Genomic DNA, 18,396 nt, shown 5'->3' on the forward strand with positions numbered 1-18,396 from the left:
TAATACAACTGATGAGACATGTTGGAAATAAAATGTGCTAGCAATAATAAAAAAAACTTTTTTAAAAAGATAAGTTTTCAGAAATGATTTAAAAGATGTCACTGATTTCTGACCGACAAGACAATAACTGATGAGAATCACCTTCTTCAGAAAGTAGCACTGTGTGTCTCTCTGATGGACCATAGCAAACAAATTGTTCAGAACATACTGTACTAGACTGTGCCATCTCCTGTCTCATGGGAAGGAGGTACAGAGTGTTTTCCATGGAGTGCTGCTACCTAGAGGATAAGAAAAATCATTGTAGAAAAGCGATACATCCAGTATTAGGAAACTCTCAGGTAGGAATTGGGGGATTGACTTAATTAAATGTTCTATAATAGATTATCTACAGTGTATCCCAAGTTGCCTCCCATGTGGTGATGTGTTTTTTTTCTTACAGTGGCTCCTTGACAGGGCTCTTCACTGTTAAGCCCAACTCTGTTCAGCTTGTTTTGGCTCTGCACGCTTCACTCCATCGACTCTCGACACTTTTGCTGGCTGCCGCTCTCACCCATTATGCAGATTCCCCGTCACGCCAAGATTTAGGGGTGCCCCATCTGACACTCGCCAACACCCTCACACACAGAGAGCTGTCTTTGTTTATTTTTGCCTCATTAGCTAAATAGTCATCCACTCAGTCACTGTGGGTGCACTCGCACTTTGTCTGTCACTCAGTAATTGCTGCAATATGTTGAGACAACATCTAATTTGGACAAGGGTCACTGGGGAGATGCAGGCCGAGACCTTTTCAGTTCAGGCTGAGATGAGACAGTGAAGGATGAGGGAGTCTGGAAGTATTTTAAATGCTGTGCTGGTGGCAACCTTGAACCCCCCATTTAGCAAGTATAAGCAATATTGAAACATTGCATAAACTATTTATAACACACTGTAGCTGTAAGCAGACACAAGGGCATTTTAAGTGTTTATGAATGTACAGTTTTTTTCAACAATCATAACTTATCTATATTTTACATTATTAAAACTTTACCAGCCTCCACTTATGGGAGCCCACAGGGGGAGTGCTAACAACTACATTATAGTGTGTTATAAACCATTTATTAAATGTTTATATTAAGGCTGTCAAAGTTAATGCGATAATAACACGTTAACGCAAATTAGTTTCAACGCCACTAATTTCTTTAACACATTAATGCGATTTTTAGGTTGTAGCGGGCTCAGTTTTAAAGTTAAAGTGAAGATACTGGCATCATTAAACTAGAAAACCTAAGGTATCTATTACACTAGCTTGTTTCAAAAGAGGCTAAAAAACACTCCAAAGTTGCACTCAATTTTGGCAAGGAAAAACTGTCACAGTCATTTTCAAAGGGGTCCCTTGACCTCTGACCTCAAGATATGTGAATGAAAATGGGTTCTATGGGTACCCACGAGTCTCCCCTTTACAGACATGCACACTTTATGATAATCACATGCAGTTTGGGGCAAGTCGTAGTCAAGTCAGCACACTGACACACTGACAGCTGTTGTTGCCTGTTGGGCTGCAGTTTGCCATGTTATAATTTGAGCATATTTTTTATGCTAAATGCAGTACCTGTGAGGGTTTCTGGACAATATTTATTATTGTTTTGTAATTGATTTCCAATAATAAATATATACATACATTTGCATGAAGCAAGCATATTTGACCACTCCCATGTTGATAAGATTAGTTAACACATCTCCCAGATTAACAAACAGATTAAAAATGTGTGATTAATTTGAGATTAATCACAATTAACTATGGACAATCACGCAATTAATCGCATTAAATATTGTAATCGATTGACAGCCGTAGTTTATATACTGCTTATGAATGATAAATACTGAAATTATGGCATTTGGGTCAACACACCAGTTAAAGGCAGGTTTGATGATATGGTGACTTGCAATGTGATTTGATGTTGTCTATTAATGGTGTGCATATGTGGACCCCAGGAAGAATAGCCTAGTTTTAATGAAGCTAATATAGGACCCTTAAATTCAATGAAATGACTAGGATTTAGGGATATATATATTTGGGCTTTGAAATCATAAAAATACAATACCAACATGTTTCAGGATCGTGGGTCGGGAGATTGATGATGTGGACTCAAAATGGTACGTTTGTTTACATAAACATTGGTGAAAGGGAAACAATGCTAGCAGTGTGGTGCCAAAGAGAAGACATGCTACCTTCACGACTGACTGGGTTTTTCTCTTGCATCGGGGATTGTGCTGTAATATTCCCTCCTGTTAAAAGATGGACGCTGCGTCGTTCAGTGTGAATCTCTTGATGAGGCCTAATGGAGACAAAAAGAAAGCACATGCAGTCAACACACTTTAAATTCACTGGGTTGACTCATTACTTTGAGCATATCGTGACTTAATCAGGGTTTCTTCGGGGATTTGGCACCGCATGAACAATGTTGGAAATAATTGCAATAATAGAGTTGATTAGATTACAGGCGTTAATAAGTGTGGGTGTGTTTGATTAAACTACTGGGTTGATTGAGTCTCTGTTAAAGATGTAAACAGTGGAGTTTAAATGTGCCAGTTCCTTCCACCATAGCTCCTATTTCTCTTTTTATACTTACCGTGTCATTCTTCCATTTTCTCGTCCCTCACCTGTTTCTCTTCCCTTTTACTCCTTCCTCTCTATCGTCTGTCTCACTGATGCTTTTCCTCTCCCTCTATCCTTTATTCTTCTGCCATTTTCATTGTCCATCCTGTTTTCACTCCAGGTTGTCATGGCGGTGTGTACCAGAGGAAGCTGTACCGCGACCTGATGGTAAACTACAATCGCCTGGAAAGACCCGTCCAAAACGACTCTGCGCCCATCGTTGTGGAACTGGGCCTCACACTGCTACAAATCATCGACGTGGTGAGTGTGTTTTCCTGTGTGTGTTTTGGCAAGACTAAGGTAGCGAGTATGTCTGAAGACAGATGGGAAAAAAATGAGGATGTGTGTGGAATTCAATTTGAAATCAACATAGAAAGTGAGTAAGAGAAAGTTAAGTTCAACACTTTCTCAAACCTTTTGCATATTGGATGTTTTTCAGGATTTTTTGTTTTGTTTGTGTTAAAGGTATTCCACCTGATTTATCCACAGGGACTGCGGTGCATGCAAAATGCATACACCTTGTGCTCACTGCACACACATCTTCCTCTGAACTTAAAAAACTGTTATTCCACCAGTGGTAGCAACCAACCAAGTGAGACTGTTCGTCTTTGAAAGAGCAACTTCTTTGTTTCACCCCTCGGTCCTTTTCATTTCGTGGCACCACAGGCCCTCAGTCCTTTCATTCATTCGAAAAGAAAATTCAATCTCAGTGTTGAGATATGCCCTTGCACATTTTTGCCCCTTTCTCTTCCAAGCTGCTCCTCAATCTTCCTCCCTCTTCGAGCTTTTTTCCCCCATTCTGATCACAACTATTTTCATGAGTCTCCTGAGGGAATAGTTCAACATTTTGGGAAATGGGCATAATTTCCTTCCTGCTGAGAGTTAGATGAGGATATCAACACCACTTCCATATCTGTTCATTAAACATAAGCCTACAGCAGCAGCCAGTTAGCTTAGCTTTGTAGAAAGACTGAAGAGTAAGTACTCGAATATATCTTGGTACAATGACTCCCTGAAGCCTCTGCTGGTTGCCTGGCAACCTCCCTGTGACCATTACTGTTACATTGGTTGTTTGGGTTGTGAGGTGTCTGCTGTTAGATGCAGCATATTTATATAGATGGTTTGTAATAGGAGAGTATATTGGAATGTTAGTTGTTGTTTGGGCCTTCCTGATTTAGAGCTGGGTCAGAGTTGAAGAGACATCTGGTCAAGGTAAAGATATACCAAATGCTAAGTCAGCAGGGTCCTGGGAGGCCTGGGTCAGAGTTGAAGAGACATATGGTCAAGGTAAAGATATACCAAATGCTAAGTCAGCAGGGTCCTGGGAGGCCTGGGTCAGAGTTGAAGAGACATATGGTGGCAAAAAAGAGGTGTTTCTATTTTTATTTGTCCCTCTCCTAAAACCATATGAGGAAACTAAGTGTTTGACCAGAACAAGCTCGGTATTTAAGGAGCTGTCTGTATACGTTCGGGAGAGTTCTCTCATTATTCGGCTGGAGGCTCTCCAAGTAACGTGTTACTTGTTTACAATACTGAACTTATTGTAATAAATTTGTTATACAACTAAGACAGTGTCGGCGGAGTTTCTCTTCAAACATCTTCAACTGCATCACCACAGAAGATACATCAGTTGAATCAACATGAACTGTGCAAACGGTTCAGCAGTCAAATTCGGGCAAATGACACAAGATGAAAATTTGCTTCACTTTATGTCTGAACACAGCTTTAGACAGAAGTCATTGCTAACCAGTTCTCACTCCCAACTCGTCAAATACCGCCTTTGGGTAAGCGCCCCTTGGCATCAGCTACCGACCCACGGAGACACCCTTTAGCAACAGTATGTGATGAACCGGGCTTTCAACTAACTCCAATGTAAACCCAACTGCAGCGTTATTTGCTAGTCGGATTATTAGCATGCGAGTCTGTTCAGGGCGGGCAGGAGGGGTGTTGGTTGGGTTAGTCATGTGAGTTGTTAGTATCGTCACCTCCGTGAGTCACTTGAGTTGCTAGTCAGTGAAATTAACGTCAACCACGACCGTCTCCTAACCCTACCTAAGTGGTTGCGTTGCCTAAACCTAACTGCTATTGAACAGAAGTTTATTTTGAAAGGACACTATTCATGTAACGAGCGTATATTATCACGCTGTCCCTGGTCCGTCCAAAAGTAACGCAATAGATGTACCCTGTGCATCAGTTTCCGATGCCAAGAACTGACCAAGCGGCGGTATTTGACAAGTTGGGAGTGAGAATGTATTGTCATTGCACCCACCCAGAAATAATTGAGGGCATAACTCTTTGGTTTTTTTACAGATTCAAATTAGATATGTTATTTAGTGAGAAGAGCTGGTAGGAGTTTTTTTTGTTTTACCTCTGGACAGAACCAGATTAGCTGTTTCCAGTCTTTCAGTTAAACTTAGCTAACTGGCTGCTGCTGTAGTGTTATAATTACCATACAGATATGAGGGTGGCATCAATGTTCTCCTCTAAAGGTCTTTTCAGACCAAACGTGAATAATACATGAGTCAATTTCAAAATTCGAAACCCATCTAACTCTATTAACCTGTCCACACTGAATCTGAGACTTTCGTATTTTGCAGTACAGGTTTTTTTTTTTTCGCAGCTGTTTTGATTTCGGATGCTGATAAAAACAAGCCAACCAATAAAATAGTGACTTTGCTCCCGTTTATCATGTTTATCTCCTGTTCTGGGCTTGGAGCAGCCACTCGACATTCGTGCTAAAGACGCTAGCGTAGCTAAGTAGCCTCTTTGCAGCCGAAACACGGCAGGAGGGACATTCTCCATCATTATTACATACAGGTATATAGGTGCTTTGGTATCCTCAGTCCGATATCCGATACGTGAAATACGTCATTTCAGAACCCAATACTAATATTTAATCAGATCGTCCCATCTCAAAAAATAACGAAAAAATTAATCGATGATTGTGTGATGGTGCAAAACTTAAATTTTCAGTGGAATGCACAGAACGCATATATCCATGTCAGCCTTGGCGTGAAAGGTTTGAATGCGGAAAATTATCAAAGAATATTCTGTATTTTTGTTTTGTTTTTTCACTTCGTCCCCGGTGTGAAAAGGCCTTAACCCTCTGCGAGGAATGCGAATATGTGTAGTTCTCAAAATGTCCAACTATTCCCTCAAACTCTTTCTGTACTCTTTCCAAACCCAAACACCATACCAATGTTTTCTCTTCTTCATTTTCATGTATAACATTTAGAAAAGCTTTGTTCAAAATATCAGTTCTGTCCTACATTTCACACCCACAACCACACACATATAAATACCCAGAAACACACAGAATTGTAGCCACAGTCCTCCCTTTCTGTCACATTTCATTTCATGTAGTTTTGTTCCTTCTGTGTTCGCCCTGTGCTTCGTTATGTGTTTCCCCCTGTTCCCCATCTCATGCACCTCTCTCCAAACCCACACATAACCTCTTGCCTGTTAGCCCCACCACACAAGCGGAGCGCTCATCCAAAAAACCCAAGCCGACACCCCGTCACATCCCTGAGCCAGCCCTGTCACAAGATGTGTATGTCTTCTCATGATCATGAACTGCATGGTGGTAATAGCCATACGCTGGGCTGTTATATAGGCTTCCCATTCTATTATTAACATGGACAAGTCTCCAACTTTCACATATGAAACAACATTTTAATGTATTCTGGAGACACAGTCAAGAGGCGAGGCAATCTCCAAAGAGAACATATGGCGCTTTTCAAACACGATGAGAACCTTTAGTGCTTTTTTTGAAGCACCGTTTAATTAAAATGTTATTCGGTTGTTGTAGATTGAAAAGATACAAATAAATATGTTGTGCTGAAAATAAAGCTGTCCATAAAGGTGATCTTAAATGTATTGTTTGGAAAGCAACTTCATGCATTAGCCATACATCTCCAAAGAAACATACATTTATTGAATATTTGACATAATGTGTGTTTTTGCTATTTATGTGTTGTTGTTAACATTGTTGGCTAACTCGATACATAATGGATAAGCTGGACAGAACATATGAATTAATGCTTACTGGGCAGTTGTAAATAATGTAAAGCTGGTTGTGGGTGTATATGTGTGTGTGCTTAATGTGGCCTTTGATTCCTCCATCTGTTCTGGGTATAACTCTCTATCGAGGGAACTGGGGCAGGTCAATGCCCACAGACTGGTTCATCACCATAAATAATGCCAAATACACAGACAGACTGACAGACGAGCACAGGACTGGTCACCGTCCAGTATCGGAAGGGCCACCATGTGCCTTATGTAGCTCAGAAAGTAAATGTAGAGAGTGCGTTGTGTCTCATTGTGCGTTTGCTAAACCAAGCTGGGTTGCATCCACTCTCTATTGTGGTGCAGCAGCAATTCAACCGTAACCGTTGAACCGTTAAAACACGAGGAGGGCATCCTGTTCATCCACCATGCTCTGTTAAAGATCTGCTTTTTAAGGAAATTGATGAAAATCGAAAGTGAAGCCTGGAAGCATAACAGAAGATTTTGAGATGATTCATGATTCCTTTTTTTCACTGTTTGTCTATTGAGTATTTTTGAAACACTGATCCTCTTGAAAGAAAATATGTAGGAAGTTATCCTATTGTTCCCTACTGGGGATAAAGCACAGATGAAAAGCCATTTCTGGAACAATATACATGGGGATTTACAATAAAGCTCCAATTCATGTATCTATGACAGCATGTTTTTGTGCTCAACAATATGATGTCAGATGACTTACAATAAAATACAACTAAGGAGCTTTCATTGAATGCAACTCCATCAATCCGTTGCCAGTCTGTCTAAAACCAATCAGAGCAGATTTATGAGGAGATTAGAGTGTTCATAGTGGGTGTGACAGGGCTGATACAGCCTATTGCAGCTGAGCGAAATCCCACAAAACACCACAAAAGAGAGGTCGGGCATAAAAAAAGAACAAAAACACAGCAACCTTGAAACTAAAGCTAAATCTCCACGATTGCAGGCTTGATCGCACACACACGCCAACAGAACAGAAAAAATGTTGCTTTGTGAAGCACACAATGGGACGCTGTTCTATTTCAGCAGGCTGTTTAAAAGAGGGACGGATCAGAAAGGACAGGGGCAGATAAGATTGGAGCGCAGAGGGAGTTAGGGAGGAGGTGAGGAGGCGGGGATGAAAGAGAGGAGCGGCGATTGTGTGACAATCGATTTTCGCTAAACATGAAGTAAGAGCAGAGTGTTTGCTTTGCTAGTCATTGATGACACAGAGTTTAAGCACCTTTTGAAGTTCATCCATACATCTTAATAATAATGACAAAAGAAAATGGAATTCTATGCACTAGGAGCAACACGTCCTCATACCTAAACGACAGAATAGGTCGTTTGCCAATGGCTCCCAAAGAGCAGCCCAGTCTCAAAGTAAACCGTGTAATAGACCCGCCTGTCCACTGGGAGAAAGCGTGTCAGTGTCATGTTTTGTGTAGCCGAGACATGAATACTGGTGCCTTCAAATGGGGTCGTGTTTAACATGTTCGCAAGAAGAGTCACATCAACGCCCCCCCCTCTTGTGGTATTCACGACATCGTAAGTTGAAAGTTTCCGAGTTCACGAGTTGTGACGTGTTTCTTGACGTTGTCAGAAATGGCGGAGGCTTTGGAAATGAATTTTTTCGGTACATAATAAGTGAATATATTGTAATTTTAGTCGTATATTGTTTTTCTTCGTAATATTAAAATATGTCTGAGGAAAATGTTGATATTCCCAACGACCTCATCTTCTTTCTCTGTCATTATGCCTTTGCATTTCCTGCATTATGTTACCTGCTTGCTAGCTTGTTAAATTGTTAGCCTCTGTGGCTTCTAGATGCCGACAGTAACGTTAATATTGCCGTTGCTTAGCAGCGGTTTTCTCAGGACTTAACCACTTGAACACCAGGCATAATGTGTACACGACTTCCCATGTTGTAAACACAAGCTCATTAGTTTCATTTGAAGGCACCATCATACACGCCTGCATGAAGGTGCAGAGTTTTATATTGACGGTTGTTACGTGACGTTTGTCACATGTTACGTAACTTCAGAGCTAGTTGCACAGTATATAAAGTGAGAAAGACCACTTATATCCAACAAACACAGGACTTTCTACCGGGAAACTCGTGTTCGAGACTGGTGTTTTATTGTCACATGTGTCAGTTGTCACATGACGTTTGTCACATGTTTTCGTGTTACGTTGTTTCCATACACGTTTTACTTAGTTTACATACTCATTTTAAGCCCAACCATGGCGTTTTCCCATACCCTAACTAAGTGGTTTTGTTGTCTAATCCTAAATTAGTGGCTTTGTTGCCCCCTGCTGGTACTGCATGTTAATACAGACATATAATATTCACGTCTCTGCGAAGCAAAATGTGACACTAACACGCTGTCCTCTGGTGGACAGGTGGGTCTATTACATGCTTTGGCGTGGTATCGGGTCGCAAAATGACATATATGACCGTTCTATTTAACGCTTTGAAACGGTCAGAGTTTTAAACATGTGGTTGATGTGGTGAAACAGAACTATTTTGTTAGGTTTAGGCAATAACATTACATGGCTAGGTTTAGGAAGAGATCGTGATTTGGGTTAAAATCAGTAGCCTACACGTGGTGACGTAGTTACGTACGTAACTTAAAATAACTCTGTGAAACTTTTGGTTTCACGCGGGAAACAAACAGCTGTCTCCTGGGTGAGAGTCATGTGCTTGTTTGACCCGTCCGTCCACTCGGACCTTATCCCTATGCAGACTTTGTCGCCCTTTATACTACGTCACCTGACTTACTCCTTTGATCCCGTCATAACTACAATGGCCACTAGAGTTCGGCGCGCAACAACAGACGTAGATATGGGTCGTAATAAGCTGCTTGCACAGATGACCTATACGGACGTTTTTTCGGTGAGGACGGCTTGACTATAAGGATTGTCAGGTGCTTAATATCTTGACAAATATATTACTGCAAAAAACAATATTCATATTCAATGTATGGGATGTTCCATACCTGAGTGTATAGTTCATCCATGTTCAGAATTTCTGCTGCTTCACTGTCTATGTCAAAAAGTCCTTTTCTCTGAGGAGGAAGAAGGGAAACCTGAGGGAGAGAGAGATACAAAATTTTACATGTCATAAAAACTACACAAGTGGAAAAGTTGTTGAGTTGAGTTGATTAGAGTGATGATGATTTAACCTAATCAACCTGGATTTGTCGGTACCTTAAATCCTGCTTTAAATTTATCTGGAGCAACAAGTCATTAAAGCTAGGGTTGGTAATCTTAAGAAACTAGCAAGAGACTGCAAGATTTTGAAAGAATCCAACCGAAAAACCCAGCCCAGTGTTGCTAACTCTTTACCGATGAAAAGAGTTAGCAGCACTAGCTCCAAAAGTCCCCAAATCTAGACAGAAAGTCACCAAGTCTGCTACACTGACAGCTCATCCCTTCAGGCCTCCCTCCAAAGCCACTCCCCCAAAATTATCATTATGAAAATAAATATATCATAATGAATCTCCCTTTAAGGCTCATTTTGGACAGATGGAAAAATGTGCATTTAATTAGCGATTAATCATGATTAACTATGGACAATCATGCGATTAATTGCGATTAAATATTTTAATCATTTGACTGCCTTAATATGCATGCATTTGTTCACTACCTTTACATCAATGAAGGTGGACTAAAAATATTACACATCTCAGTGTAGTGCAATACAGTTCAACAGCATCACAAACCATATGTGGCTTTAAAACTGAGGTGTCTATTATCAGACTGAACACTCACTCTGTGGAGTCTAAAAAAAGTGTGCAGTGGCTCAAAAAAGGCTTATAATCTATAATCTAATTTAATGAGCTAATCAGCTGAAACTACTTAAAGACCTTTAAAACGACCATACTCATGGTTTTGCAAGTTTTATCCCATTAACTGATGAATTAATTAAAAATTGTGCATACTTTACATTACTGCCAAGCACTTCGAAAAGCACTGATATGGCCCCTCGCTCCTATAAGTAAAGGACTATGAAACTTATTCAATCCAATCAAAGCACATTCCTCTGTGACTGTCTCTCGACATAAGAACAAGTTTCATTTTTCAGGTTCCACCCCTGAAATTGCGTCCCGAGAGGGAAGAAAAGCCGGATGAAAACGAGCGAGAACTGTATGAAACGGTGTGATAAGAAAGAAAACTACACAGTAGATTAGGTCTGGTGGTGGGATGACAAATAGAAAGAAATAAAGTGAGCAAATTGATTTCATGATTTGATTTCACCACAGTCACATTAAAGGAAAAGTTTTCAAAGGGTTGAACTTGTGCCGTGTTATTCCAGCTCGAGTCAAGGGTAGAAGATAACGTGATAAGTCGAGTGATTCTATGAAAATAAAAAGGACTAATCCGTGAAGAAACAGAGGATAGAAGAAGCTGTCGAGCAGTTTGCACCATTTTTTTCAGGGCTGAGAGGGAGATAATACGTCAGACACACAGCGTACCAGTGTGTAACAAGGAGCAAAACTTGTCGCTGTCATGTAGGATTGTGCAAAACAGACTCTAAAGAAGTCCATTCCCAACTCAGCTCTTCTTCCTTGCGGCTCTACTTCTGACCTCTTTTATCTTTATTTTTTTCCTCTCCTCTGACTCATGATCTCATCCTCTTGTCTGTTCTGATTCTCTGTCACTCTTGATTCCTCTCACGCTCCTCTCTTTAATTTTTTCCATGCTTATACCTCCACGCTTCCACCTTCTTTCCCTCTCTGCCCATTTGGCCATGAACTGACCCTTGTGAAATATAAAATGCAGCTGGAGCCCCTGAGTCTGTTTATTTCCGTTTTCATGACCTAGATAGAAATTGCTGTAAACTCATCTCTTTGTCGAAGAGCCGCATCCTTTCTGCTCAGTGTCACTGTCCATTTCCCTGTGCAAATTGCTGTTTGGCCTGTTTTATTTGTCTGTTTTCATTTCCTTATGATTTGTTTAAAATGGTAAAACACGACATCTGTTTCCTTACATCACAAGAGTGTGTCGTAAAAGAGAAAAAAGCTGAGTGCATCATTGTCATTCACAGAACACGCCGGCGCTGAGTCATCAGGGCCGCAGTTTGACTTTATTGCCGATCTGTCTCGTAATCTCACCTCATGTTTACCAGACATGCAGTCTTTATTTATTTTTTTATTTTCTCCCACCCTGCAGAATAATTTCCACAGCTACGTTTACTCTCTGTTGATTATTCTCTCTCTCTCCTCCAGGATGAAAAGAACCAGGTGTTGATGACAAATGCTTGGCTGCAGCTGGTATGTCTCCTCTCATTGCACATTTTGTGTGATCACTGTGTTATAATTGTCATTTGTTATATTTTTGGAAAGTGTTTGTGTGTATGTGTGATGTCTCTGTCCTGTGGGCTCTGCCATTCATTCATTCATTCATTTTCAAAAAGTGTTCAACTGCTGTTGAAGGCATAGAGCCAGACTTGAGCTGCAACAGTAACCTTTTGTTTTGAACAGAAGCTGTTACCGTGACCATGAAAAAAAAGTGTATACATATCAGTAACTCCCCAGGGCCTTGTGTGAGAATATAAAGTTTGTTTGACAGAAGTGTCAAATGGTGGCATAGTGTTCTTTTCCTACAAAATAAAAAGGCAGTATCATTAGTGACAAAAATTATATCTTGTGGGTTGTTTATTGTCTTATGATAGCCTACTTAATAATAGCATATGTTTATTGTCAGCATTAGGTTATGTCACAGGAGAATATGAAGATAAAAATATCTTATTAAGCCAGCAAGTCACGTTTTCAAAGATATTCTCTCATGACATTTCTCAGCCTAACTCTGGGCTACTTTCTTTTGCCTTTTTAAGCCTTTATATTTTAAATTAGTAGCTGTTGTTACGCCTGTAAGTGTTCCGTTCTAGCACAATGATAATGTTCTGGCCTAAAGCAGCAGTGGGTAGAATTGAAGCAAATATGATAAAAAAAAAAAGTTATTTTAATAAAATATCCTGACAGTCGTGCATGAGATAGGTAATCTGAAACAAATCATGTGCCTCTGTGTCCTCCGGTGCTCCTAATGGCATCTGCAAGATTTCCCAGACTGAAGGAAAACAACCAATCAGAGCCGAGCTGGAGCTTTGCCGTCTCTGAGCAGCTGTCAGTCACTCGCGAACTCCGATCAAATGTTCAAACTAGGCAGCGCTGATCAATATTCTGTAACTGTAATGCCTATTTCTCGTGTAAAATGTTTTCAGAAACATCTAGTAGTCTACTGTTTAGCTTTAAAATGAAAAAGTTTGTGACCCGGCCGGCCATGTTGAGATCAGTTGAGGAAATAACAAGCACCGCCCACCAGCCGGAGCAAAATTTCTCATGATATTTGATCAGCGCTGCCTAGTTTGACCGTTTGATCGGAGTTCGCGAGTGATTGACAGCTGCTCAGAGACGGCAGACTCCAGCTCATGACAAGTAGGGCCTAATGCTTGCAGATTTGATCAACAGTAGCTAGCTAATTAAGCTAACATTAGTTCCATGAGTATGTTGATGGCAGCGTCACTGGAATGACCTTTGAAGTGCCTTTAAAAGTTAAATGCATCTATCTGGTGCACTTTGAGAACAAAATTACATAGATCTATGAAGAACTTTGTGCTCTAGTAAACGATTTAATCAGAACCCCGCGTGGGTTGCCAACACTGCCGCAGATCTCTGACTCACTGAGGACAGTCCACCCCAGTTGACAGACACACTGGGAGCCCTGACCCTCCCCGCAGGGTAAACTGCGCAGCGAGCACTCCACAGCCCCGGGAAGTGGCGAGGTCCAAGCGAGGGCTGCTGTAAAACTCACAGTCGGAGGGCCTTAGTGAACACTCATGGGTGGATTCACAAAGAATTGATTGCAGCCACCGATAGCACCATGAATTGCGCACCACTTGCAACCGCTAGCCTATCTGCCCAGTCTCAAGGTCCAATTCACAAAAGATATTGCGCTATTGATATTACAGCGCAAATACGCCCAGAGAGTTTTGCAGCTGAGTGCAATTTGCCCTTTTCTTGTGTTCGATTGCAGTTATCCATGTGGCAAAGTATACATTTTGCCTTTGCGCCAAGAAAACTGTAGGCAGAACGATGGCAGAGAAAAAAAAGAAAAATTAAAAGTTCAGACCGCGAGCTACAGGTCCTGACAGACAAGTTGCGGAGGCATTCCTCAAAACTTCAGGCAAGGAATTTAAATGTGACAGAGAGAAACCGTATTTAGAATTTAATATGCCATGATCACTGGAAAGTCTGGGTGTGACACTTCTTATAAATGTGCTTTAGTTACCACCAACTCCCTGAAGATGCTAATAATTTCACTGTAACTGCGAGGCGGCCATTAGCGCCAGTCTTTGTGAATTTAACTGCTTTTGTAATGAGCCTCATTTGCATAGAAAGGGGACAATTTTGCATCAAATGTCTGCATATTACCCAATTTAAATTTGAGTAAATAGCACAGAAGCACCTAAATGCTATTTGCTCAGCAGTGCAGTTAGGGGTGCATTTCACCCTTTGTGGGTGCTTTGTTTGTTTTTGTCTTATCTGTGCAGGTTTAGCGGCCGCAAAACCTGCACAATCCTGTTGAATTTGACCTCAATTATCAGATTCTTAACAGCAACTGTACTGCCTTCTAAACATGTGGGAACAAAGCTACTTAGCCACAGCATATCTATCCCATTATTGAAAATGGGAAAAGAAGGTAATGGTACAAGAAATATGCATTAACGATGCTCAGGAAAATATTACAGCCAGGTAGGTACAACAGCCTCATTATCACAACGGCCCCAGTCAGAATAGCCCATTAAAGGATGTCACAGCCTCATTCAGGTTGAGTTGGCTGCTGACTGGCTTACAAGTTATGATTGAATCAATTATTCAGAAAGCCACCTCTTTAATACGGGCATCCACTTTGGTGTAATGGCTTAGGGGGACTTTGCAGATGCAGCAGATTTTGTAGGAGACTTTAGAAGAACATTACATGTAAGTAGCTCACAGACAGTCAGACAGAGAGAGAAGGGGCAGGTTCACCTTGGAAATTTATTTCGCTGCATCGTGGAGGATTTTAGGATTACAGGTTTACCAGGCAATGAATGTCCCACATCCGAATGGATAGGATTTTACGTGGTTTTTAACTGTAAGAATTGTAATGAGCTTAAGTTTTCCAAGAAATGGGTTTTACTTTTGTCTCCTACTCTACAGCCAGCTCTTATGGATGCTGGATTAGTGTGTTCTTTAAAGCGTCAGTTCACTCAAATTACCAAAAAAACTGTTTCACCTAGATTTTATTTGTCTCGGATTTTACCTCCATCTGAATGGAGTGTAGGTGAATGGAATTGTATTTGTGGTGCTAAAAAATGTATCACTAATGTGTCTTTCCAACACATTCTCACTCCCAACTCGTCAAATATTGCTACTTGGACAGTGCCCCTCGTCATCGGAGACCAATGTGCAGGGTTATGGACAGACCAGGGACGGCGTGTCCTTTTTAAAATAAACTTCCGTTTTTACAGGAAGTTAGGTTTGAGCAACACAACCACTTAGTCCGAGTTAGGAACGGTCGTGGTTGACGTTAACTTCACTGACTAGAGACTCACGTGACTAACAGGACTGACGAGTCATTTGACTAAAGACTGACATGACAAGATAAGTCAACGTTACTTTTAGTTTCACACGGGATATGAACGCCGGTCTCCTGGTTGAAAGTCTTGTGTTTGTTTGACCCATCCACCAGCCCTCCTGCCCACACTGAACGGACTCTCACGCTATTAATACTACGTCACTTGCTCCGACCATCGAATAACGTCGCGGGTGGGTTCACATTGGAATTATTTGAATGCCCGGTTCATCACATACTGTTGCGAAAGGGTGCCTCCGTGCATCGGTTTCTGATGCCGAAGGGCACTGCCCAAACGGCGGTATTTGACGAGTTGGGAGTGAGACCGGGTTGGTTTTTCCAGGACAATGTTGCTGTGAATCATTATAATCCACAGGTCAACAGTTTTCACTGGAACTACTTTCTACTGTACCAAAGAAATAGTCCCTTTAACACCTTTTCACAGTGAGGTTTGTGGATTGTTCAGAGTGATCAGAACACTATTTATGGAAAGATATGTTATTGAAAATTTCCAATACATTTATCTGTTGCTGTGAGCACCACAAATGCAGTTCTATTCACCTCCATTTTGGGGTGAAGGCAGAAATCTCAGAGACAGATATCTAAAAATCAAGGCAATAAACCCCAAACTATCGGCATGGTTTAAATTAAATTTAAAGATTACTTAAAAAAGTGTTGTAAATATATACAGTATATATATATATACAGTATATACTATATATATTATAACTATATTGTCCGTTACTTTTCTGGAATACATGCTACAGTATATACAGTGTACTACATATTTGCATCCTACACTCTAAAACGTATCATCCCGAGTCTTGCATTCAGAGAATGAATTTCACACTCTCTTAATAAGATAGTTGTTTCAAATTAGTGATGCTTTCCTAAATTTCCGTTATGTAACACCAAACCTATTCTTAGACAGCAGTTACCTTACGTAGCCTAGTGTCCTCCTCATCTATGCCTGACAGACTACAAAGTTACTGAGCTGTAATTTGTTCTGCTGGCTGTTAGTTGTGCTTTCCCAGCCAACGTGAACAACATGAAAAGAAGGCTCTGTAGCACCAAACTGCCAAGGCCCACAGATGACAAGTGTAGTGATTAAGTCATTAGCTGCGTGAGTGGAGACATATGTCAGCAGGCCCACTTGAGATGGATGGCATCTCTTTGAAATGGCTCAACTCAGATACCCTCTGTATAGGGATTTGTGTTGACCGTAAAGTCACGTATATGGACAGAGGCGCATATGTACAGACGGATTTGCATACGCATGGCGACATGGACACATTTAACAGTCCCAAGAGCACATTCATGCAAGCACAAAAATACCCATTGGACTCTATCCACATGTCCATGCATACACATGGACATACAGGCACAGACAGATGTGCCCAGTGTACTGGGGCCACATTAGCAATGGGACTTGCTCCATAGAGATTGTGCCCTTTGGCTTCAACATCTGAGTGCCTCTATTTATATGTGTCTTCTATACATATAGTATACACGCATACCCATAGAAAGACACAGCGGTAACGAACACAAATGAATGTGCTTACATGCCAAAACACACACTAATAGGTATACCATTCCACAGATCACTCATCATCTTGATGCTGGGCTCAGTTAGCCCCTTGCTGAATGCGCACCCAGGCTCAAAAGGGAGTGCAGGGCTCAGTGTGCCAACAACTGTTGGCTTGGCAAGGTTTCACTGCCAGGCTTCATTAGCAGAGCTGGAGAAAAAAGGTGTAAGAGCCAACAGTTGGAATATTAACCTGGCTAAAGGAACAATGCTTGACTTCTGATGGTTTTACGTTGATTATAATTGTAAAGAACGTTCTGCATCGCTGTTGTGTGCCAGGATGCTTTATATTTTAGGAAAAGATGCTGTGACACAGGGATGATATATGCATTTGCGTGGCATTGTACCAATGGTATTTAAGCTTTGGGACACGTGTTGCTGTCACAGCTGTGTCATTGCTAAAAATAACATCAACAAAAACAACAAATTGGCTCGGCTGGCTGGGGTTCACACCAATAACAGACAGTTAAGAGCTTTCAATTTGGCATTCATCTCCCTTTTGTTCAACCTCTGTTTATTTCTCACCTGTTCTGTCATTTGCTTACTTTTTGTTTTCATGTCCTCACCTCATCGTCTCTCTCTCATTTACTTCCTCTATTGTTTGTTTCAGTATTGGACAGACGTTTACCTTTCATGGAACCCGGAGAGCTACCCCGGGGTTCAGAATCTGCGCTTCCCATCCAATCTGGTATGGGTCCCAGATATCCTCCTCTACAACAGGTAGGGTATACTCACTTTTTTCTGTCTTGTCTTGTTTTGTATCCTCTTATCTTCTCTCCCACTTAATGTTATATCCCAATCGCTGCATTATTTCACCAGCTACTTGTGAGTCGATTTGAATGTTTTATTGATTAAATAGAACTACCACCTCACGGTTGTGTGGCTTCACCAACCAGTCAAGTTCCAGTTTACATCCATGTCTGTCAAAAAAATGACATCACTACATCATTTTATCCTGTTAGACTTTTGTGTAAAATTGTCATTAGCATATGAATTCTTAAGTTATGGGCAAAATATGTGTTTTGTGAGGTCACAGTGACCTTTGAGTCGAAGTGGACATTTGTGCCAAATTTGAAGAAATATGCTTAAGGTGTTCCTTAGATACCGCTTTCACAAGAATGGGACGGACGTAAGGTCACAGTGACCTTGACTTTTGACCACCAAAATCTAATCAGTTCATCCTTGATGCCAAGTAGACATTTGCGCCAAATTCAAAGAAATTTGCTCAAGGCGTTCCTGAGATAATGTGTTCACGAGAATGGGACAGACATGAATTCAGTGACCTTAACCTTTGACCACCAAAATCTAATCGGTTCATCCTTGAGTCCAAGTGGATGTTTTGCCAAATTTGAAGAAATTCCCTCCAGGCGTTCCTGAGATATCATGTTCACGAAAATGGACCTGATGGACAGACAACCTGAAAACATAATGCCTCCTGCCACAGCTGTCAAGGGTGCGGAGGCATAAAAACAGTAGAGATGTACAAATCTACTTTTGTATATCTGAAGCTACAGAAAATGATCTGAAATATTTTACA

The 18,396-nt window shown here is 41.0% G+C and overlaps 1 protein-coding gene and 1 long non-coding RNA gene across 2 annotated transcripts in view; one reads left to right on the forward strand and one right to left on the reverse strand.

The window, feature by feature from the left end:
* LOC119485503 (neuronal acetylcholine receptor subunit alpha-7-like) overlaps window positions 1–18,396 on the forward strand; it is a 52,899-nt gene that overhangs the window by 14,221 nt on the left and 20,282 nt on the right. Inside the window, exons 2-4 of the mRNA XM_037765147.1 lie at window positions 2,757–2,896; window positions 11,887–11,931; window positions 17,470–17,579. Of these exons, the coding sequence (XP_037621075.1) occupies window positions 2,757–2,896; window positions 11,887–11,931; window positions 17,470–17,579 (295 nt within the window). The remainder of the gene's footprint in view (window positions 1–2,756; window positions 2,897–11,886; window positions 11,932–17,469; window positions 17,580–18,396) is intronic.
* The window catches only part of LOC119485507, a 20,592-nt gene continuing 2,196 nt past the window's right edge, over window positions 1–18,396 (reverse strand). The window contains exons 2-5 of the long non-coding RNA XR_005206288.1: window positions 9,655–9,744; window positions 2,641–2,948; window positions 2,209–2,315; window positions 1–278 (exon numbers count right to left, since the gene is read on the reverse strand). This is a non-coding gene — a long non-coding RNA (uncharacterized LOC119485507). The remainder of the gene's footprint in view (window positions 279–2,208; window positions 2,316–2,640; window positions 2,949–9,654; window positions 9,745–18,396) is intronic.

Source organism: Sebastes umbrosus, chromosome 3 (genome assembly GCF_015220745.1).
Source record: "Sebastes umbrosus isolate fSebUmb1 chromosome 3, fSebUmb1.pri, whole genome shotgun sequence".
Lineage (NCBI taxonomy): Eukaryota > Metazoa > Chordata > Actinopteri > Perciformes > Sebastidae > Sebastes > Sebastes umbrosus.